General features: G+C 38.5%; 2 protein-coding genes across 2 annotated transcripts in view; one reads left to right on the top strand and one right to left on the bottom strand.

The window, feature by feature from the left end:
- Positions 1-8,761, bottom strand: part of PRKN (parkin RBR E3 ubiquitin protein ligase) — a 758,368-nt gene extending 749,607 nt beyond the window's left edge. Inside the window, exon 1 of the mRNA XM_083830275.1 lies at positions 8,648-8,761. Within this exon, the coding sequence (XP_083686401.1) occupies positions 8,648-8,654 (7 nt within the window). The 5' untranslated portion in view covers positions 8,655-8,761. The remainder of the gene's footprint in view (positions 1-8,647) is intronic.
- Positions 8,762-8,913: 152 nt separating this feature from the next.
- Positions 8,914-23,392, top strand: part of PACRG (parkin coregulated) — a 220,782-nt gene continuing 206,303 nt past the window's right edge. Inside the window, exons 1-2 of the mRNA XM_083830277.1 lie at positions 8,914-9,049; positions 9,218-9,393. Of these exons, the coding sequence (XP_083686403.1) occupies positions 9,247-9,393 (147 nt within the window). The 5' untranslated portion in view covers positions 8,914-9,049; positions 9,218-9,246. The remainder of the gene's footprint in view (positions 9,050-9,217; positions 9,394-23,392) is intronic.

Genomic DNA, 23,392 nt, shown 5'->3' on the forward strand with positions numbered 1-23,392 from the left:
CATAACATACTTCAGTAAACTACAAGTTCAAAAACTTGGTAGGAATAATCTCAGTTTGCTATTAAGGATTTCCTTAATGGGAACCCTTCTTTTAAATTCAAGATTTTTTTTTTCCCCACTTTAGTTCAAAATGTTTATATGAAGTTGGACTGAGCATGATGACTGGTGGACTTCTATGGGTACAAGCACCTGATTTTGGAAACTGTACTGGTGACAGAAGAGCTTTACACAATCACAGAATCGTCTAGGTTGGAAGAGACCTCCAAGATCATCTAGTCCAACCTCTGCCCTAACACTAACAAGTCCTCCACTAAACCATATCACTAAGGGCTACATCTAAACGTCTTTTAAAGACCTCCAAGGATGGCGACTCAACCACCTCCCTGGGCACCCCATTCCAATGCCTAACAACCCTTTCAGTAAAGAAGTTCTTCCTAATATCCAACCTAAAACTCCCCTGGCGCAACTTTCGCCCATTCCCCCTCGTCCTGTCACCAGGCACGTGGGAGAACAGACCAATACCCACCTCTCTACAGCCTCCTTTAAGGTACCTATAGAGAGCGATGAGGTCTCCCCTGAGCCTCCTCTTCTCCAGACTGAACAAGCCCAGCTCCCTCAGCTGCTCCTCATAAGACTTGTTCTCCAGACCCTTCACCAGCTTCGTTGCCCTCCTCTGGACTCGCTCGAGCACATCCATGTCCTTCTTGTAGCGAGGGGCCCAAAACTGAACACAGTACTCAAGGTGCGGCCTCACCAGAGCCGAGTACAGGGGCACAATCACTTCCCTCGACCTGCTGGCCACACTGCTTCTTATGCAAGCCAGGATGCTGTTGGCCTTCTTGGCCACCTGGGCACACTGCTGGCTCATATTCAGCCGACTATCAACCAGTACTCCCAGGTCCTTCTTCGCCAGGCAGCTTTCCAGCCACTCATCTCCCAGCCTGTAGCTCTGCTTGGGGTTGTTGCGCCCCAGATGCAGGACCCGGCACTTGGCCTTGTTGAACTTCATACAGTTGACCTCAGCCCATCGCTCCAGCCTATCCAGATCCTCCTGCAGAGCCTTCCTGCCCTCGAGCAGATCGACACACGCACCTAACTTGGTGTCATCTGCAAACTTACTGAGGGTGCACTCGATCCCCTCATCCAGGTCATCGATAAAGATATTAAAGAGGACCGGCCCCAGCACTGAGCCCTGGGGGACTCCACTAGTGACCAGCCTCCAACTGGATTTGACTCCATTCACCACAACTCTTTGGGCCCGGCCATCCAGCCAGTTTTTAACCCAACAAAGCGTACGCCAGTCCAAGCCCCGAGCAGCCAGTTTCTCGAGGAGAATGCTGTGGGAAACGGTGTCAAAAGCCTTACTGAAGTCAAGGTAGACCACATCCACAGCCTTCCCCTCATCCACCAAGCGCGTCACTTGGTCATAGAAGGAGATCAGGTTCGTCAAGCAGGACCTGCCTTTCATAAACCCATGCTGACTGGGCCTGATCGCCTGCTTGCCCTGCAAGTGCCGCGTGATGACACTCAAGATAATCTGCTCCATGAGCTTTCCTGGCACTGAGGTCAAACTAACAGGCCTATAGTTCCCCGGGTCTACCCTCCGGCCCTTCTTGTAGATGGATGTTTAATAACCTAAGGAATCACAGTACATGGTGTGTGACAAAGTAATACTAACATTTAGGAAGTTACAGTTTCCTTTCAGAACTAACGACTAGATGAACAGAACGCTGCAGAACTCTAACTTTTTTTTTCCCTAGTCTGAACTTATTCAGGGAAATAATGAAAGAGTCCATTCCCGTTTTCATTCTTCAGGGTTATTTTCATAACAATGAGAAACAGAAATACTCATGCACAAAGCAGAGGTTACCAATGCTATGAAAAAGAGCGCAACACAGAGGGGTATGTTCAGTCATCCAGATAGCTAAAACTTTCACCCCAGTTCCCATTCTCCCCTGACTTGATTACTGCTGTATGAACCATATTTCACTGTCAAAGCCCTTCACAACCCGTCCCTACTATCATCTTCATCTCCCATTCTCTACAGAAATGCTGACCTGACAATGCTATCTAGAGGTCATCTGCTACATTTTTTTTTTTTAATGGTTTGAGGCTCTCCCCCTTTTTTTTTTTTTATTCTCTGAGAGATACGTCCTGATAAATTCCATGAAGCCGCCCCCATACCTTCCTGCAAATTTAGTTTAAATCTTTCTTTTTTTTTTTATTTTTTCCTATAATGCCTATAGAAAGCTTGCGGATGGCCTTTTCAGGAACATAATATTGCCAACGTTGTTGGCTAAGGAGTAACTTAGCCAATCTAACTGTGGGCTATCAGTTCTCTAGCACCAACACTGGTGCTTGCCTGATACGATATGCAGATATAGGGTATAAAATGAAAAAAGAACAGAACTCCCCCACCCCCAAAGTGTTATTTTGATAACCTAGGTCACTTAACTAGCTCAGTCTGGGGCCAACTGAATACCAGTATCAGCACAAGGAACACACAGTCGGGTAGTAAGGGGGAAGGCAGGGCAACAAAATTTTCTCCTTAGGTGGCAATCTGCAGCATCACACACCACCACCATTCGTACATGACTTGACAATATAAAGGGCCAAGCAATAAAATAGGGTTAGGGGTTGTCCCTTTATTACAGCCGTATAACTTTGGGGCCACCACACAATGAACTAACTCCAGGAACTGACCCTTTTTAAAAAGGATCAGCTTCTGGATTATTTTTCAACTTCACAGTGTGCCTGAAGAGACCAATACTCTGCTGCAACTGAAAGGTTTGTTCCTTGTTGTAAGGGCAGGAATGAGCAATGTACAGCAAGAGAAACAGCAATACCCAGAGACAGCACTGCTGTAGCCTAATTTGTAACATTAAAACAAAGCCTCACACTAACCTGGGTTTTAAGTCTGTGTGTTAAATCTCATTTGTATCCTGTGTTATACCTATGCTATTTAGCACATAGCACTGCTGTTTGTTTTTTTTGTTGTTGTTTGGTCTTTTTTTTTGTCTGTATTTAGGGAACTCTCAGACTGTGGTGCTACAAATACAACATTTGTTTAGTTTGTTGTTGTTGCTAATGCATAAAATAGAAGTATCTCAAGGAGCTGTTTATCAAGTGTACTTTGCTGAGCAAAGTTGTTGTTTTCCCTATTTGAAAATATATTTCAATAGTCCAAACCTGAAGTTGTTGGGGTTTTTTTTTTTTGGTGAAGTTGAGGACCTAACTATAAATTAATTTCCACAATTTATTTTGACTTTTAAGTAACCCTTTAAGAAGCCTACATAACCCTGCCATCTAAATAAAAATAAATTGGAAAACTGATAAATTTACAGAACTGCTAGCTTCCCACGGTAAGAAACTAGTAGTAGTATAAAACACCAAATAACGTTATTAGCTTTGTATATTTTTTCAAATTTTAACACAAATATTTACTGATTTTACTGTAATATTTGCTTGACACAGCAAACAGTGAAGCAGAAGATTTGATAATACTTATTAAAAGGTGACATTATTGTGACAAGATAGCAACATAAAAGCTGTATGCTGCTAAAGAGCTGAAAAACAGGTTACTTCACTTGCTGTTTATGATAGCCTATGATTAGCATTTGTTGTCACATTTTCTGCTACAGTTTTAGCCTTCTTCACCACAGGACACAGATTAGCAATGGTGCATCAAATTACACTGCTGGGAATTTTGCGACCTGAAAAATTTCTCTTATCAAATTAACTTAGGTACACATGCCTATGGGAAGTTTTTGTCTAGGTCTTGTCAACCCGCAAAAAATATCTTTTATCATCTTTCAAAATAACACTAATATATTTACTTTCTGACCAATCTGATGTTCATTGCTAATTTAAAAAAAAAACAGCCCTCAACTTGATAATATCCTCATATTTTTGTGGCCATCTTTATTATTCTTTAAAGCAAAAAGCAAATAGTAAACAAAATCATCCACAAGACCTACTGATACTCTACCACTTACATTTTCTTTCCAAAGCAAATGACCTCTCTTTAGCAGTTACAGAAAATGATTAAGAAATGTTAATTAGAATTAGTCAATGAATGGCTAATTAAGTCAACCAAGAAATATTTCATATGTAAAATCGTAATAATGAAACATGTTCCATTAGTTTATGGCTTACAAGAACAATCGGGGTTTTTGTTTCTACAACCATATTTAAATACAACCCTCTCACCATTTCATCATGACTATTACTCCATAATTACATCATTAGCTAACAGTATTTTCTCCCTCTCATTTTAGTGGTAGAAAAAATTTGACCTTAAAATTATTATCAATAATCATTCTGAAAAAACAAGACTTGCATGTAAACTAACAGCAAACTCATTGCAAAATACATTTCATAAATACTTAAGGCCCTATTGCATATTCTTTGTGTCCTCACAAAAGCTCTCCAACATTTTGACAGAGCACTACGAACAGCTCCTTGTAAAGCAGCATGACACTAGCGATAACAGACAAGCAGTGCAATGCGTCTACTGATTTTATTTATCAAACCTTACAGAGTTCACCTAGTTAAAAAAAAAATCTGACTCAAATTGTGTAACTCTGTCAAATAGATAATCCTGTAAGAAAAAATAAATGATGACTTAAGACTGAGATCTTCATTATAAATGTGTTTTTTTTCTGCTCTGACCAAGCTGGAAAAATGAAATCCAGTATTTTACCAATGTTACATGTATCAAAGTTACAAAAAAGAATGGAATCTTTCAAATACTGAAATAGGTAAAAACTTTAAGAACCTGTGAAACAAATTTCTGAAAACTTCTGAACAAATGGCTGAGAAAACAATTGTTTTTCCAGCTTTTTGCTTATAATTCCAACTAGAATTATTGACGAAATGAACCACCTGTAGAATGGTAAAAATAAGCTCCAGATCATGAGCACCAAAAGCTCAGAACACATATAATCTGCTTGCTGACTGGTGCCAGAAAGGTATACCGACTTAGGTTATTTTTTTAAATTACTTCATTTACATTTAATAGGTGATTAACAAATAAGCTTTAGAAGGAAATTACTTTGTTGTGCGATTCCTGTGGAATAGTACAAAGGAGAAGGAAACATTTGGATTCTCTGTCTTCAAACGCTGAAGAAAAGGAGAGAACACTTAGGCACTTAGTTTGCCTTGACCAAGATCACTTCAATTCATTTCCCTCAGTTCTGGCCAAATGCTGATAAACAATCATCCTTTCTCATGAAAACAATAAGAAAAAAATTGACCACTAATTTTTAAGTCATCCATGAGACGAATAAAGCTACAAACCTACAACTATGATCTTCATCTCCTATGACGCCTCCTGTTTTACAACTGAGATGTTCATTTTCAGAGAGAAGCAAACGCTTGCCCAGAATTATTTGTCAGGCAAAGACCAGAATCCAGATCTCCCAAATGTTGATCAAGTACTTATCAAGTCTCTTACTCAAGTACTTACTTGTCTCTTGGTTTTGTCTCCCAAACAACCGCTAGGCATATTGAGGCCCTGCTTCCTGGGACGTGACTGAACATCGCTCATTGATGGGAAGTACAGAACATTTTTTTCTCTCTCTGTGCTTCCACACGGCCTTTGCTTGTTTTTTCCCCCCCCTCTTCCTTTTCTTTTTAACTAAATTATCCCTATCTTAACCGTGACCCTTTTTTTTTTTCCTTTTCTTTTTTCCAGCATATTTTCTTCTTCCCCTCTTCTTCTGAGGAGGGGAAGTGAGAGTGGTTATGGTGGAGTTCAAATGCCCAGCAAGGTAAAACCACCACAAATACACATACAGTACTCTCAATTCAAACTGAATGCTTGATTTAGTGTTTCTCATTTATATAATTGAATCTTTTTTTGTGAGTAAAAATGATTAATCACATCTATATAAAAATTTTCTAGAGTTCTTAACTGAATGACCCATCAGCAAGTAGTATAAATAGACTGTAACTTTAAATAAGTAATATATGCATAAGTGAAAGGACAGTTGCGAAATCATTCTTGCAACTTCACTTAAGAAGTGAAGAACATTACAGAATAAACAATTGTCTAAAAGCATCTATAAAGGCAAGAGCCGCCTTTGGCATTTATCTTGACAAATACTTTTAAAGACGTTCTGAAGAATTACAGCTCCAAAAACACTCATGACTTCAGTGCGGTGCCATGCATGGGTCAGCTGCCACGCCCTTACCAGATAAATTTGTCCCTGGACTTTCTACGCAAATGGACTGTTACATAATTAACTTGCTGATATGGTATTCTAAATGCAGATGTCACGCAAATGAAAAAGACATTCGCATATTTTGAAAGCCTCCCTCAAGGAATAACCTCCTATTGAAAATAAACATACATTTCTTTTTAGTGTGTATTTTTTTCCCAAGTAAAATATTAGCACTGAGAAATCTATCTATTGGCAAATCTTTCTTTGCAAATCTCTTTTCAGTCAACAAATAAGATGGGAAAGTGTAATGACAAGCAGGATGAGAAATCATATGAAGAATATTAAAAACCAGTTATGTAAGTCAATGGTCTAGCCTCTTCTGGAATGATACATGCTATAGAGAAAAAAAAAACTTCCTCAGTTAAAAAAAAATTGAAAAAAAGTTGAAAGACGAGTGTGAGCATGGTCAAACACTTAGAGAAAGACAGAGTAAAAATGTTCACCTATTTCACCAGGCAAAAAAAAAAAAGAAGAAAAAATAGGATAAAAATATAAAATAGTAATGGTAACATGGTAATCAGGTTTGCTCTATCTCATAGCACAAGCACTAAGAAGCATTAAATGAAAGCAAGAGATAGGAAATTAAAAATCAATTAAAGGAATTAATTGCCCTATGCTGCAGAATTGTCTTGTAGAATTTCTTGCCACAAGAACTCATAGAGGACATCAAACATTTCCAGAGACGTGACTGTTAACACGTTTTGGAAAATACATCATGTACCTCATAGCACAATTCTTTAAACACTCAGATCAAAGGAGAGTTGGCACAGATTGAACATTATTTCCCTCTTCCCTTCCTGCCCCCATTTTTGCCACTATATTCCTAGTTCTTAAGCGTTTAGAAGAAATTTTTCAGAAAGCAGACTATTAGACTAGGTCACTACATCGTGTACTGTGAAAACAACTCTTATATTTACACACTTTCTTAGTTTTTTTGTGTGTGTTTTTGCATGTATTTTTTTCACTTCATTAAAATAAAAGATTGCTGGTTAAGTCAATTAAGGCAGCAGGGCATGTAAGGCTGTGTTTATGAATTTGCAACTAATTGGGAAGTACAGTTCATAAAAAATACTCACAAACATTTGTCTGCCGCTGTGAAAGTAAAATAACAATTCCTCAGTCATATAAATATGTTACCTGTACACACACAGTGAGTAAACATTATCATGAAGGTTATGAAGGCTAGAGGTATGAGGCCCTGTAACCATATGGGCAGTCCCTTATGTACACTCAACTTACCTTTTTAAAGCATTGTTAAAGCACTCAAATACAAACAAACAAAGTAGTTCTATAAACACACGTTTTACATACTATAAGGCATCAAATCAGCAGAAGCGATAACATTGCAAGATGATATAGTGGAATACCTGACCTCCTGTGCTTTCCTTAAGCCAAGACGTTTATTTAAAATACTCTCTCATATCTTGGGGGGCAGGGGGGGAGCCCCAAACCAACAAAATGCATTTAAAAAGGTTCCAGGGGTAGAGACCACCTGCATAATACGTATACAGACTGAAAAGGCCACAAATATTTTAACTTTGTTTTAAGCATTTTCAAAGCTGAAGGAAAAAAAAAATTACACAAATAATCAAATTCATATATTGCTTCCAAAAAAGTTAATCTTGTTGAAAGATCCACAAGAATCTTGGAATAATTTGCAAAGACGTTCCTGAGATGTTTAATTTTTAAAAATACAGATGTTTTGATCAGAAACCGCATGCTTTTCAGTAGGTCATGTATTATATAGGCATGTAACAATGTTACCTACACTAAAGATGAAACAAGAAGCTTGAGGAAGACAAATAATGGTTTGATTTTTACAGCTTTAAATTCAGATGGCCCACGAAATTCAAGAAGTGAGGATGAAATATGGAATAGGAGGCAGGTAGGATGTGATTAGCCCTGTAATTTGGGGGACTCGATGACCATGGATTCACCTCCGAAATACCAGCAGAAAACCGTCAGCTGAAAAACCCACCCCGGGTGTTGCACCAGAAAGCCACCTCAAAGTCCGAACAGCCACACTCCCCTCTCCCATGAGGATTACGTGACTTCTATTTTTTACACCACATCCAGCAAGCGCTATGTCAGACCAAGAACACCCGAAGGCCAAAAAGGTGCGCGAAGCCCACAGCCCTTGCCCCACAGCATTGCCGTGGGCACAGGAGTTAAAACCAACAAGAGGTGACCTTGGTGACGAGCCCGGGACTGGCTGCTGCTGGCTTATCCCCCATCGGAGGAAAAAAAAAAAAGGAGAGAAGAGGGGACCCTGACCCCCCAGCGCTTCCCCCGGGGGCAGGAGGAAGCAGCAACGGCAGGGCTGGGGGACACGGGGGACCGGGACGCCCGGCGGGGCAGCGGAGGGGCGGACCCCGCAGGAGGCTCCGCATCCGGGCTCCGCCACCACGGGCGCGCTCACTCACCTATCATGGCGGCGGCGAGGGGGCGAGCTGCAGGAGGGCCACGGGGGGGGGGGCGCGGGGCCCTCTGGGTAATGTAGTCCTGACGTCCTCGCACCTCACGTGACCTCCGGCTTCTCTCCCCCTGCACACACACACACACACACACACACACGTTTTAATTAATTTCTGCTAATTTCTGCCGGCTGGCTTAGCGCCTCCCGCGCGCCCGCTGCGTGGGGCTCCTTACTTTGTTTTATTCCACTCTGAGGTTTCTCCTGTGAGCGTGGCCGCTCCCCCCCCGGCCCCCCCCCGTCATGGCGGCGGGTTGTTGACGCGTTGCTTAGTGACGGGCGCGAGCGCCGGCTCCGAGGGGTGCCAGCCCCCCAGCGGTCCCCAACCGCCCCCGAGCGCCCCCGCCGCGGGGTGAGGCGGGGCTGGGGACGGGGGACGGGGGCAGGAGGGTACGGGCTGGGGGTGGCAGAAGCGGGGTGCAGCCGGCGGGGAAGGGGGGGCACAGGCGGGCTCGGCGCGTTTTCTGACTCGCTGCGGTGCGGTGCCGTTTTCTGTCTGTCTGTCTGTCTGCCCTTGCAGTCTGTCCGTCGGCTCTCGTCCGCCGCGGGATGGTAGTGGAGAAAGCGGCCGCGAGCCCCCCGGCGCCCCTAGGCGACCGGCGCCCTCAGAAGCAGGAGCCGCTGGGGCTCGCGAAGAAGAGCAGGCAGCAGGTGACCGACGGCTTCACCGTTAAGGCCCTCATGAAAAACACCGTGGTACGTGCGCTGCTGGCATACGGGGGGGTCGCTTAACGCACCCTCACGCCGCCGGGAAGCATAGCGGGGTGAAACTGGGGGTGCGGAGCCTGTCAGGGAGCTGGGGGGGGGCGGGGGTGCTAAAACTTCACCTGGAGTTTGCTGGTGGCTAAACTCACCTTCGGGCTTTACAGAATTACTATCATGAGGTAACAGCCTGTGCCTGTGGAAAGGGTGGTGCCGTACCTTCAAGTGTATTGCTTTGGTGCTGCAAGTTTTCTGTATTGGCAACCCACACTGTTTTAAACTGTCAGCCCATGGAATTACTTGGCTTGCTACCTCACACGTAGCAAAACACTGTCAAATGATATTTTTTTAGAAAGTATTTTTTGAAAGTGTTCTAGTGCTGTCACAGTGTGGAATGAATTTGATGTAAGCATCACGCAGGATGGCAAAGATGTGGAAAAAATATTAATTCTTAAAATAATCTTGAAATACAGCAAAATGTTTTCACATACAATTAGGAGAATACTAGATAGGAAACAAACTAATTTTCCAGCTGATAGTTCAAAAACAAAGAGGAGTTGATCCAGCAAGCTTCATTTTCATTAACAAACCCCATTTCTAATAAGTTTGGAGGTACATGAGTGAAAATACTAGGATCAGGGCCTTTCAAAATGCTTTATATTGTTTTATTTATCTACTTTTATTAGATTTAAAGAACAGAAATAAAAGTTTTAACTAGCACAAAATACAAATGGTCAATGTGTAAGTGGATAAACTAATATGAGCACACATGTATCCTCAAACTTCTGTATTGGACTTTTTTTTCCACACAAATCAAAGTGTTAACAAAGTCTTGCATTCTCACCTTTTTGTGTTTGATTTTATTTATTATTCTATATATCCTTCTGATTGCAGATATGAAATACATCATTTCCCTTGTTTTGCTGTAGCAGTCTTCCTCTTGCAGTCACTGGACTTGTTATCTGTCAGAGCACCCTCTTAAAAAAAAAAGTCCATCTTAAAACAAACTTTAAATAGAATAGAAATTGTATGCATAAGCAGCTTTCTTCATATTAGTAAAGACAAAACATTTTATCTTAATGGAAAGAATACAATGCAAAAACAACACAAGGTGTGTTTTAAAGATTATCTTGTTTTTAACTCTAGAGATGTGTGGAGTAGACTATAACACTTAGTGAGTTTAAGGATTAATTTTGAAAGACATTTCACTGGACAAAATTCAAGTCATGAACATTTCTATATATTCGTATCTTGATATGTAAAAGATACATGATATAGTCTGGAAGATTCAGCAGTTTCATCAGGGTTTGAAAAATGTATGTGTTTGATTTTTAAAAAAGGAGCCTTTACTTATGAACATAACTAGCTATCACTTTAATTAGAATTTAAGTTTTCTTTTAAATATTTATAGAATTTTAACTTTTATGGTCACGATTCTAACTTGCTAAATATTAGCAGAATCATGGTAATCATGGTAGTGTCGTCAAGCAAGAGCAAAAAGGCAGATCTACTGCCTTTGGAGCCACTCACTGAATAATGTTTCATGTTGTTTGGAATGGACCTCAGGAGGTCATGTGGTTCAGTATCCCACTGGAGGTGGGAATGTCCCTAGCAGAAGATCAGATCAGTCTTAGGTTCCCCTGGCTAAGCTGTGGAACTCTCCCACAGCAGCGATTCCCTGATCTGTCTGGGAACCTGTTTGATTGCTGCCCTGCCTGCCTGCCCCTGTGGCACCCTGTCAGAGGTAGGGTTAACTGAGTCCTGAGCCATTCCACAGGTTCTGGTCATGCATCCCTAGGAAGCAGTGAAACTGTTGGAGGTCCTGAGAGATTCATCCTGCCAGGGCTGTTTTTTCCAAAAGTTCTGAGCAAGGACAGGCAGCCACTGGAATTATTTCCCTGAGGTCAATGTGCAAGAAGTCAAAATAAAGAAAGGATTTTCTTACTGCCACCCTGGCTGTGCAGAATTGGGTGTTCCTCTTCTCTTTCCCAACAGCTGATGAAACGGAGTGTCAGTTTTATTATGTACTCACTTGTCAGAGGTGGGCATCATAGATGAAGTTGTCATGGAAGGCTTAGGAGTTGATTGGAGGGTTAAAAGCAGAGCAGGCTAATATAGTTAAAGCATGGTAATTCTTTTTAACAGCATGACAAGACACAGTGTTCTCAGTGACACGTTCAGCATCTCCAGGTCAGGCTATGTGGTACGGATTAATAACCTTTGCTGCAAGCATGCAGTGAGAAGAGCATAGAGTCTAATGGTTTACCATTATGCATATGTGACTGTAAATATATCAGTAAAGGTTCTAGAATTCTCTGATACTGCTTGTGTAAGGGGTGTCTTACTAAGCCATTTTAAGTGAAAGTTGCTGGATAAAGTTTTCTCCAAAGGTCTGCTTTCATAGCCAGTAGTGAGTACAGGAACACAGGCCTCTGGCGACTTTCATAGGATATTCAAGACATTTCTCAGCTTTGGCATATTATATCTAAAATTTACTAATCAAAATACCTTACTTAATAAATATTCACCAAGAAAATTGTTCCTGAACTGAAAGATGTGTTGTATGTTACTGCCTTCCAAAATTAGAAATTTGTATAGCAGTTGAGATTAAGAGCGAGATCCAATAAAGGTCTTCTATACTAACAAGCTAGATACCATGACATTTACGTTTTACTCATTTTGTCCTCCAAGTGGACTCAAGAATGCCATATTACATGCTCACACTTTGAATGTACTGCAGGGGTAGAATTAGGATTATAATTGAAAAATCATATACAGGGTAGCAAGTAAAAAAATACCTGTACATGAATGTGGACAGCAGGAAGATATCTCTATTCACTTCTGATTCCCACTGGACAGTTGCTAATTTTTCCTGTTTTCGGTAAGTGTACAAGAGTGTTAGTGCCCCATTTTCTTTAATAAACTAGTGGTAAAAGCACTTTTGCAGGGAGAAAATTTATTATTTAAAGGGAACCGTAGAAAGTGAATTCCAGTCTATCTCCCAACTTTTAAAAGATTCTTAGCCAACAAACTACAAGATTACTGAGGTTAAAAAGATGGCAGAGGAAAAAGTGTATATGTGTCTTTTTGAAGTTCTGTTACTGTGCTGCAAAAAGTTAGGATTCATAGCGCTAGAAAGAGGTAGGAAACTCACTACATAGTGTAGTGCATAGATCCGTCATGCAGTTTTGGAAGCTTGGGTACTTTGTGTCCATCATTACTTATTAGAATGGATCTGATGTTTTTCAAATAGAACTGGAACTTAAGACACCCCCTCATGAGTGCTGAGCCAATAAAGCAACGACATAATTGTCCTTGTTTTTGCTATGTTTTATGAACCTTGAATTCCTTACTATGAAATGCCAGAGGTGCCTCAGAAAAATCGGAGTTATCTTTCCTCTATGGGTTCTCCTTTAGTGACGTGGTTGCCAGGTAAGTTGAAGTATTCTGCAGCATATCAATTTGAACTCCTCTGGCCAGAATACTGAATTCAGATCTTCTTCTTGGCTTTGTGTGTAAACCAGTAGGTTTTATGTAGCAGATACCACTATTGCATCCATCCATGTCTCATGAAAGCAGTCAGTAGCTGCTGTTAATAAGGGGCCACATCTAGCCTGTGTGTGAGGCATGAAGTTGGAATGTCTACTAAATTGACCTGAAAGGAGGGCGATGCTGAGAATTGTTTGATTGAGTCCTGGATTAAAGAACCAAATCAATGTAGTCAACCTGGGAGATTCTTTGTGATGTGTAGAAACACACCTTCCATTTCCTAAAGGAATGTAATTGCTTGTAAGTAGAAAAAAGGTTATTTAGATTGCAGTTCTGTATATTTATCCCTCTGTTCCTTATTTAGGAGTTTGTATTGGAATGAGGTCTCAGTTTTCAAGGTTTAAACTCTTCTTTGAAACAATTAACAGCATTTTGAGAATAACTCAGAACAAGAGTTTCATTTTAACTGTGGAGATAATGTGATTCATTTACATTGTGAAACTTGTGATTTCATATTCATATTCATCCACACTGTATAACTAAAACTACTTTCATTGTTTACGTTGTAGCATTAACAGTGTCTAATCTGATTTTAAGGCTATAGGAAAGTGCTGTTTGCAAGAAGAAAATTTTAACTTTCTCCTATAATAGTTAATTTATTGGAAAAAAAAACAGTATGAGGGCAAGTAGATGTCAAATTAAAGGCATATTTTAACAACTGTGTTTTTTGAACAGTAGCATATCTATCTGGGGGGAACTGCTCCATTTCAGCATTTTTGTACAATCTACAAGTATATGTAGTGAACACTGTAAGTCAGTTTAAACTCTCATTGCTCTGGAAGGCAGTCTTATATTCTTCCTGTTTCAGGCTGCTTGTTACTACTGCCCCTTACTGTGCCCACATTTGTGCAGTGTTGGCAGAACAGGGAACTGATCCTGATGAAAAACAATGCATCCTGTTCAAGCTAAGTATTGAACTGTGGGCTTCGGGGCTGAGGTGAGCAAAGCTCCTACAGCTACAAAGCTCCTCGTTCCTGCCCTCCTTCCTCCCTGTCCTGACTATTTGCTTCTGTCTCCCCTTTTGCATTTACATTGGTGTTTCTTGCAACTACACAGGAAGCCCCAGCTCTAACAGCTGGTACTGGAGGAGAAACGGGAATGTGTTGCGAGCAGAAGCTGAGTGGGTGGGAATGCCCCTGTCTGCAACGTCACAGTCTTAATTCATTTAAAACCAATTATGAAACCAAGTTTTAGCAGAGTATTTTCACAAGCACAGCAGCATAAATTTGTGCTACATTTGCAAAACGTGGTTTTCATCCCTGGGCATTTATTCTTCCTTTATGCAATATAACTACTCTTGTGGCTATGCAGTGAACTAAACTGGGGTCCTGGTTAAACCTAGATTAAAAGCGCCACTTTGTTTTCCCAGCAGTGCAAACCTGACATACAGTCTGTAACAGTGTAAGCTAGCAAATCTGTGGCTGCTACAGCCCTGCCTGCTCCCGCTGCATATTCCTGCCTCCTCTGTGACACTACTCATACTCATGCATCTGAATCAGTGAGGCACTTTACTTGCATTAGATCCAAATGTGAAAAGCCTCAATACATTGTTCTTATTTCTGGAAACTCATGTTCCTTTCCAATTCCATGACTGTTTTTACTGTTTAATGCCCATGTTAGTATAGTGTAGAGACCGTGTTTGTATAATGTTAAAGCACAGGAGAAGCTCTAATACATAAGACCATAATGTCTTCTAAGAACCTGTATTTTGTATTATGTTTTCCAGCTGTAACTTATGAGGCTTAATCACACTGCTCTTGATATTTTAAAATACCTTAAGACTTCAAAATCAGTGCTTAATTGTTTGCAAATGTGGGCAAAGGTTGATATTTTTCAATTACAGTGATGAGGTAAGATTTGTTTTAATATCCTCAAGCATGAAGAAATCATGCTGTTTCATTTATGAAATCTGTTACACACTTAATTCTCCAGTAAATCCTTTTTTAATAATTCAGTCATATTGAATTAAAATATAATAAGACTTAAAATAGTAAGCAGATTATGAGTTAGAATCCATTTCATGTTTTTGATTGACATTTCATCTGATTGACGCTTCACCTGATTCACAATATTTTACGTAAGAGAAGACCTTGAATGATTTTAAATTTCATAGCTAGAGGACGTAAATGTAAATTGATTTTAAAGCATGATGACAGTGGTGTTTCAAGAGTCCTCTGCTAATCAGATTTTTATGAGCTAATGAATAAAGTATTCTAACTGGAGACAGTTACAGAGACAATTGTCAAATTCTGTCAATTCTGGCATTGGAATTAAACTATTTTAAACTTTGCAACTGAGAACTAATACGAAACAGCAAACATCTGATTAAATTCTTGTGAGTTTATGAAAGAAAAGCTCTTACATGTTTACAGATTCCATACAAGTTAAAATTCTGTAGTGGTTTGAGTATGTGGGTACCTTAGTCTTGTGTTTCACTGAATGAAGTGGGCACTTAGTTTTCAGATGCTTGACTCTAAGTGTCAGAACAAAATTTTTGAAAATAGTTAACAGTAGTCTCAGAACAAGATTCTAAGCACTAAACTTGTTGAGTCCTGGGGAATTATCCAATGTCATCGTTTCCCACATGCAGCTGTATATGTCTCTAGAGCTAGCCAATAGAAAAATGTGAAAGACAAGTTAGAAAGCATCTGCCATACAGCTTTCTCACCACCCAGGCTTCAGAAGTTTCCATAGAACGTGCATTTGTATTCTTTGTTTCAGAAAGCTCGATAACTTGATATCTTTTTTTTTTTTCTTCCATTTTACATTAAAGAAAAGGTAGCTGGGTCAATTCTCTCTATGTGGGAGACTGCTACTTATGCAGAATGTCTTAATCCTACAGTACAAGCAATGGAGGTAGGAAAGGAGAAATAATGGCACCTCTGCCTCTTTTCTGAAACAGTTCTGTGGAGCAAAAACCTTACATAGAGGAGACACAAAGGGTATCGAAGACTTAGCCTGACTGCAAAAGAGAAAACTTGAGCTCTCTATTGGGTGGCTGTTTACTTTAATATTTAGAAGCCATTATGGAAGCAGAAACCACATCTTCTCCTCTCCAACTACTTTCTCTGTGCAATCATGAAGCAACCAAGGCTCATTTCTGTTCTCTTAGCCAGGGAGTCTTAAATTCTTTGTACAGGTTTGCTGCTTTGCAAGGAGAGAGCAATTGTGAATATAACGGGACTTAGGTTTGAAATTGGTAATTTGAGTCCTGTTATCTGGATCTTGATTCTGCTTAGGCTGAGATGCTAAGTTGCTAAGACTCCAGGTGCCGTGATGTGTATCACAGTCAAGTGATCTTACAGAACAGTTCTGTGTATGCCTACAGCTTCACTCACCCAGAAGCATCTGGGGTATTTAGGTCCTTCTAGAGTCAGCACTTTAACACAGGAATTCTTCAGAATGGATTAAATATCACCTGAATTGACCTTACATGTTGCATTTCTGTATGACCTTTTCTCTTGAATTTTAAAAATACTTCTAAAAATGCATCTGTGCTTAATTCTATTGCCGAATTAGACAGCAGTGTTCAGCAACTTATGAAATAACTTCAGAAGCAAATACTATTCAGTAATGGTATTGAATTAATTGTAAGTAGAAGAATGGCCTATGGGGGTGTGCAACACAACAGCAGGTAGGCAAGGATATGCTGCTTGGAAGAGGAAAGGGTCTCACATTTATGCTTGGAAAGCTGTACTGGTGGTGCGAAGCCTCTTGAAGGGAAGGCTGAAAAATTGTGGCTGGAGCAAGAACAGGACAGGGAAAGCCGTAACTGGGGAAAGCCATAGTGCAGAAGGCATATGAAACACAGATAAGAGGGTAAGAGAAAGCGCTTGCAGTAAATAGATACTAAACTGGAGACTTTGTAGCACTGGAATATCAGTAAGACTGCATCCTGCTTGGGTAGCAGCAACAGGTGCTTATCAGCTGAGATTCGTGCTGCCGCTAATTCTGAGACACTCTGCTCTAACTAATATGCAGCAACTACTGCTGCCAAGTATGCAGCAAATGCTGAGAGGAATCAAGGCATCAGGCAGTGTTTGTAGCTGTCTACCTCGGGATGCTGTCCCTTGTCTCACAGTCTCCTCTTGTCACTGCTGTATCTTAAATGACATTGGGAAATTAAGTGAGTGAAGAAGACAGGAGAAGTAGCATATTGGCATTTGCACTAGAGAAAGTAGTGGAAGAACACTGAGGAAACAGGAAAGGAATTAAATGCCATTCTCCAAAGGGGAGATGTAGATGGCCACTAATCCAATATGATTTCTGCTATGACTGTTCTCCACAAACTTCTCCAGAGATGAGCAGAAGCCAGTTTTCACCTTGTTGCAGGTAGGGAGAGCTGGAGTCCATACCAGGCAAATTGAAGGTGTTTTTATTTTTTATTTTTATTTTTTTACTTTTTCCCTTCTGACACTTCCAGTTAATATTTATATAAAGTCTATGTTTAACAGAAACAATCTGGTAAAGCTTTGAAGGGGGCATGTTTTGTTTTGTTTTGTTTTGTTTCACATGAAGTTTTCTTAACTATTTTGAAATGCCGGTTACTCCAAAGCCAAAAAATAGTAGCAAACAATTCTGTGTTAGTATGTTCATCAACATCTAGACCGTGTAGTAGAAATATGCAGTGAAAGACTGAGTGGTTCCTCCTAGCAGCAGTTGATTCCTTGGTATGTTTGACATTCACGCAAACAGGTTAGCGTAGCTTTTCATTTTGCTGATGTTGTTACATAATTTTTTCTGGAAAATTTACTGCTCTCTGATAACTGCCTTTCTTAGACAAAACATGTCAGGTAAGATGTACTTTGTTGTAAAGGCCCAGCCTGTTGACACAATGTGCTCAAGGCTTCTGTACTAAAGTCTTTTGTTTAATAGTTACATTCTGACTCAGTCAGTACATTACAAATATCATGTCTATTATAGTTGCTCTTTTTTTTTTTCTTTTTTTTTTTTTTGTCTCTGGATGTATGTAAAAGGATTGCCCCTTAGAGTAGTGTAACTTTAGAGTCAGAATAGACCTTCAATAGAACTTCAGTCAGGCCTCTTACCTGACAGTAAGGTATCACCTTGTTTAGATAATAACAGCAGCCTGAATTATAATAGGGCAGTACAGACATAATTTAGCTTTTCATGTGCTTGTGATGGTATTTGTTAATGTGTATGTAATAGTTTGTATGCTTGTCTGTCGGAAAATAAGATTCTTATTAAAAGAAGCAAATTTACTCTGCATCCTTGTTTTTGTAAAGGGTGATGTTAAGACCTTGATAGCAAAATGAACACAGATTTGTTTTCAGTTTAATAACAGAAGTATGTGAATAGCATCACGACTTAAATGAAAACTACTATCATTAGCCTGTTTAGAAGCAGACTAACAGATTTTTATTTTTATTTTTTTGTGATAGAAGATTTTGTATTCTGCAGTAAGTACAAAAGTTCTTCAAAATGTAAAATTTAAAAATTCAAACGTATTATAAAATACACTATAGATATGAATGTGCAACTCTTGAATGCCTCGAAGCAAGCATGGCATACTGTTGAGTTCCCGTGTAAGAACTATCTGGAGGAAGAATAGTTCTTTAAAATTCTGTTTTGATGCCTGTTTCATTAGTCATGAGCATATTACTGAAGTTTTGGTGTTGTTTGTAGACAGTTCATAGTATTCTGCACAAAAGTTGATGTAAATCCAAATCAAAGGGTGCAGTATTTTCTTGCTTGTCTGTTCTGTGTGCTTAAGATATTTCTTAGTTTCTCCATTGTGACATGAACATTTTTATTGTAATGGTTTTCTCAATGTGCATCTTGTTATTGTTACATGAAAAGAAGAACTACTTCTGCATATGTTGCTTGGACTTACCCATTTGTTCTTGAAAATCTTCATGGTTTATGGAATTAAATTAAAATTCCTACTTGTTTTTTATAATATATATATTTTATAATAATGTTTTAGAAGCATTCTAAAAAATCCAAAAGCTTTGAATGTTTCCTTTCGTTGCGAGTCTTAATTGCATAAAAATAGAGAAGATACTTTATGATCCAAGTTTACTATTTCAAGATTGATCATTGTGAACTTATTTAGAAAATGATGGTGGTTCATATTTAAACCTGTAGAAAAAATAAATTATGCCCCACTTTTCTTACTGTGCTATCCCTATTGATTTAACCTGACATTAGTGCTATTGGATATCTTAGTAGCTAAAACTATCCAGGCAAAGGTGCATGTATACTTTACTGACATTGGCAGCCAGATTTTGACCAACCAAAGCTTTTGTTTTTCACAGAACCTGAAAATATGCATTATTACTTCCCAGAGCAAATCTATTGACCTCTTTCTGCAGTTATCTTCTACTGAATTCTCACTTTTTCAGTGACTTCCTTTACTTGTCCTCCAGACATAATTATTTCATACTAGTGGGTTTCTTTTACAGTCATGTTCAACAGGGGTTTTTATTCATCTTTTTTTTTGGGGGGGGGGGGGGGGGGGGGAGGGGAGGAAGGAGGAGTGGGAGTGGGAGCAGAGTAGTTCCATGTGGCTAGAAACCTTTTGGAGTTAGAGGATGTACTTATAAAACTTCTACCCAGACCTTATTAGAATACCCTAGATAATCTTTTTTTTTTTTTTTCCTGTAAAAAAATCTCTAAGAAATGAGCTCATTATACTTTTGTGTTGAAGCTTTGTAAGGTATGACTGAAAAAAAAATATTTTTCACAGGAAGTGTACATGTGTTAGCTGAATTTTTACATCTTTTATGCTGTGTTTTACTATCTCATCTCATGCCCTTCTAATTTGTGTATCCTTCATTTATTTTGACAGGTTTTAGATTATAGTTTAAGGTCAAAGGAACAGTTAAGACAACTCCCACGTAATATAGCCTGTCAAACTCAAAAAGTGATTTCTGCACTAATTGTGTAACTTCTACTTGAGCTAGAGGATACATTTTTTTAGAACGTTATACAACCGTAAGGTAATAGGGTATTAGAGAGTCCGTTATATCTGTAAATTATGCCAATGCTTAACTAAACCAGCATCACTGTTAGAAATTTGCATTTCATGCCAATATATAATTACCACAGAATAGTCAAATTTCACTAAGTATTTTATAGTTAGACATCCACATACAGAGAGATACTACCTTTAAAAGTCCACAAAAATATTTTTGAATACTTCATTAAATGGGTTCGAGTTAGAACCCATTTAAGTCATGATTAGATTATGAGCTTCTAGTATGGACATATTTAACCTTTATTGCAATATTTTTATTCAGGACAACAATCCTGTTTTAATATTTTATTTGATACTACCTGGAGGCTTTTGGTCATCATGAAGAATTCAGGCACTGTGCTAAAACTGTATGTGTTATACAATTGTTAATGCATGCTAATGTGAAAAAGCAACTGAATTACAAAGTGCAGTTGTATTAGTAGAAATCAGTCAGTTACACATTTAAGCTTGAGAGATGTTTCACAAACTCTTCTGTCATCTGGCAAAAGGAACCATTATTACAGAAATTTAAACTGTGTGCAAACAATACCATGCCTACTAATATTAAACAACATTCAGATCTTTGGATATAAATTTTGCTGAGGAAATTACTGGGTTTAAGTGTTGTTTCAGTTTGGATTATCATTTTTCCATCTCTCTCTTACCAGATGGAATTGAATCTTTTTTCTGCTTAAGTGAAAAAACAAATGACCCTTTAACAGCAAGAGAGCAATTCTTCCTCCATTGTTCAATTTTTTATTAGTGAATAATAGCAAGAGGTGTATTTGGGGCATATATTAAAATAAGTTTGCATAGTCTAGACTGCCATTAATTAATCAATAAACTGCAGATTTTATTTTCAGTTGGTATTCCATAAGTTGTTCTTTATAAGGTCATAATTGGACTCCATTTAGATCACTTTTTTCCATACTTTATCCTATTTATTCTTCTTCTAGCAAGTGGAATGCTATGAGCTCTTGTTCTTTTACAATACTAAGTATTTTTCATTTTTACGAGTTTTAAGTAAATACTGTTTTAACACAGATAACAGAAGAGGTCACTTAGACAGAGAACATAACTAAGCATTTCTCAGCTTGTAAAATACAAGCAAAATGTTCTGATTGCCAAAACAGCTCCTTTAAAAGTAGCTCCAGCTAAGATGCATATTTGACATCTTCTTGAAATCACAGGTTAGAATTCATACTTTGGACAGGCTTAATACACATCAGCTGACTCTTAACTGAATGCCCTTCCCCGTGGATTGAAGGTAGTCTCCCTTTTGTCAGTAGTTCTTCTAAAGACTTCACTCTTGTGCTCTGGCTCTATTGGACCCAGAAAAGGATAGTTTTGTATTTTGATTATCATGATATGCAGCTGGGAAGCAAAAGTTTAACCAGGTTAAAGAATGCAATATTAAGTCATGTAATTTACCAGTAAGTGTATTGTTCTTTTTTGGGTCCTATTGTTTGACCTTCTGATTTTAATCTAATGGAAATTAAATTTAATGAGAATGTATGACATATTTAAGAAACAGTTCTCAAAAGTTATTAAATGTCTTCTGATAACATACATTTGTAAACATAGAAAGCTAGTAATCATAACACTTTCACAAAAAAGCAGTCATGGGACTGCAACTGCAAAGCTACTAGGAAGACTAAACATTCAGATGTATATTAAACAGACTATTGTATAAAACATTTATGTATTATTAATGAAAACCTGCCTTACAACAATAAGATCTTATAAACAACAGAATTAAGTGGTAGATAAAATTAAAGGGCATGAAGGGATGAAACAATTGCTTTGTGTATAAACCAATTAAGACAAAACCAGTTTTATCAGTATTCATTAATGTAAAACATTGTTTTGAAATTTATGTAATCTATGTGAGTAAACCTGTGAAATGAGGGTGGTTTTGCTATTTATGTAAGAAAAGAACAATTCATAACATGGAAGTACCACTTAATTTCCCGGCTTTTATGTACCACACTGTATCTTTTAGAGTAATAAAAGGAATTATTCCAAGAATAGGGATTTTATGGAAAAGTACCATTAGAAAGTTTACTTTGTTTTAGAGATAAAAGGGTGTAAGTGATAACGGTAGGATGGTATAATGAGATAATAAATTCTTACCACATTGATAAAAAACATTTTGCATTTTTTTAAAAACATTTATTCAGTGAGCTTTGAGTTCACTTAACGTGGAACATAAATATTTAGCGATAACTTTGATTTATTCTGAGGTACTAAATGAAATGTCATGATGAAGGCTATGGTAATTTCTATAGTTTTCAAGAAGCCAGGATTTTACTCCTGGTATAGGAATTTGTATTGGATACTTAATTTAATTTTCTCAGCGTATATTACTGTTTTTCTTTAGTGTTCAAAACAGATTCACATCCTATGTTAAAATCTTACTTTTTAATGATTAGATTCAATTTTTGGTAGTCCACAGGAAGTGTAACTGATAGCTGAGGGTTTTGACTATGAAGAAGAGTACAGAGTACAGAACAAATATCAGCAAGAAGTCTATTTGCTGCAATGAGACTTCTATTTATGGTGTTTATTTTCTCAGGACAGTATTATTTACTGTCTCCATGCTTGGAGAAAATTTGTCAATAAGGATATAGAAGTTTCCTTAACCTGGGGGGGGGGGGGGGGAAAAAAAGATGTAAAGATGTTTTTACTAGAGATTTGACTTTAAGTCTTGATATTTTCAGAATTTGTGTACAAGAACCTTGATGGAATGTAAAAAATGACAAAACCTTTCCATTTTCACTTAAATGAGTTTTATAGTTTTAAATGAACCTGCTAAGCAGAATTCTAGGTGGTTACTTTGGAAGGCCTTGTATTTAGTTATCTGAAATGAAAATATGCATGTTATCCTTTAAACTCTTTTTTTTTTTTTAAGTACAGTATTAAGTGCTTGAGAATGATATAACTAACTGATTTTTTTTGAGTCATTCTTGTCATCCTCAGCTACAGTGTTTGCAACATTCCAGTTTGAAAGTGAATATGTAGATAATGACATCAATGTACAACTGGAAAATATGAAAGGAAAGATGGAGAGGGTACGTGTATATATGTGACTGGTGGTGCTGTTTATGTGTTGATGCTCAGTGAAGAGCCAGAAGGGTCTAAGTAACTTAATTTTGACAAGCTCTTCGGTCTTGCTTATGGCATTCAGAGCATGCTAGTCTTCCGGGTAAATAATCTCCTTTCCAGCAGAGCCACACAAAAAATATACATGCACCTAATCAAGCCTCACAGCAGTCATGAGTATCTTCTAATGGTCTTTTTTTTTTTTTTTCCCCAGTACCACACTTTTTTTTTTTTCCTCTCATTCCAGGAGTTTTTAACAATACATCTAGGTTTTTCACAAGGGCCTTATGACAGCAGTCCATCTGTGTTTGCTGGAGTAAACAAAAGAAGGAATCTGCTAGTTTCTGTTGGCACAGAAGTCTC

The sequence above is a fragment of the Anser anser genome (genome assembly GCF_964211835.1).
Source record: "Anser anser genome assembly, chromosome: 3".
Classification (NCBI taxonomy): Eukaryota; Metazoa; Chordata; class Aves; order Anseriformes; family Anatidae; genus Anser; species Anser anser.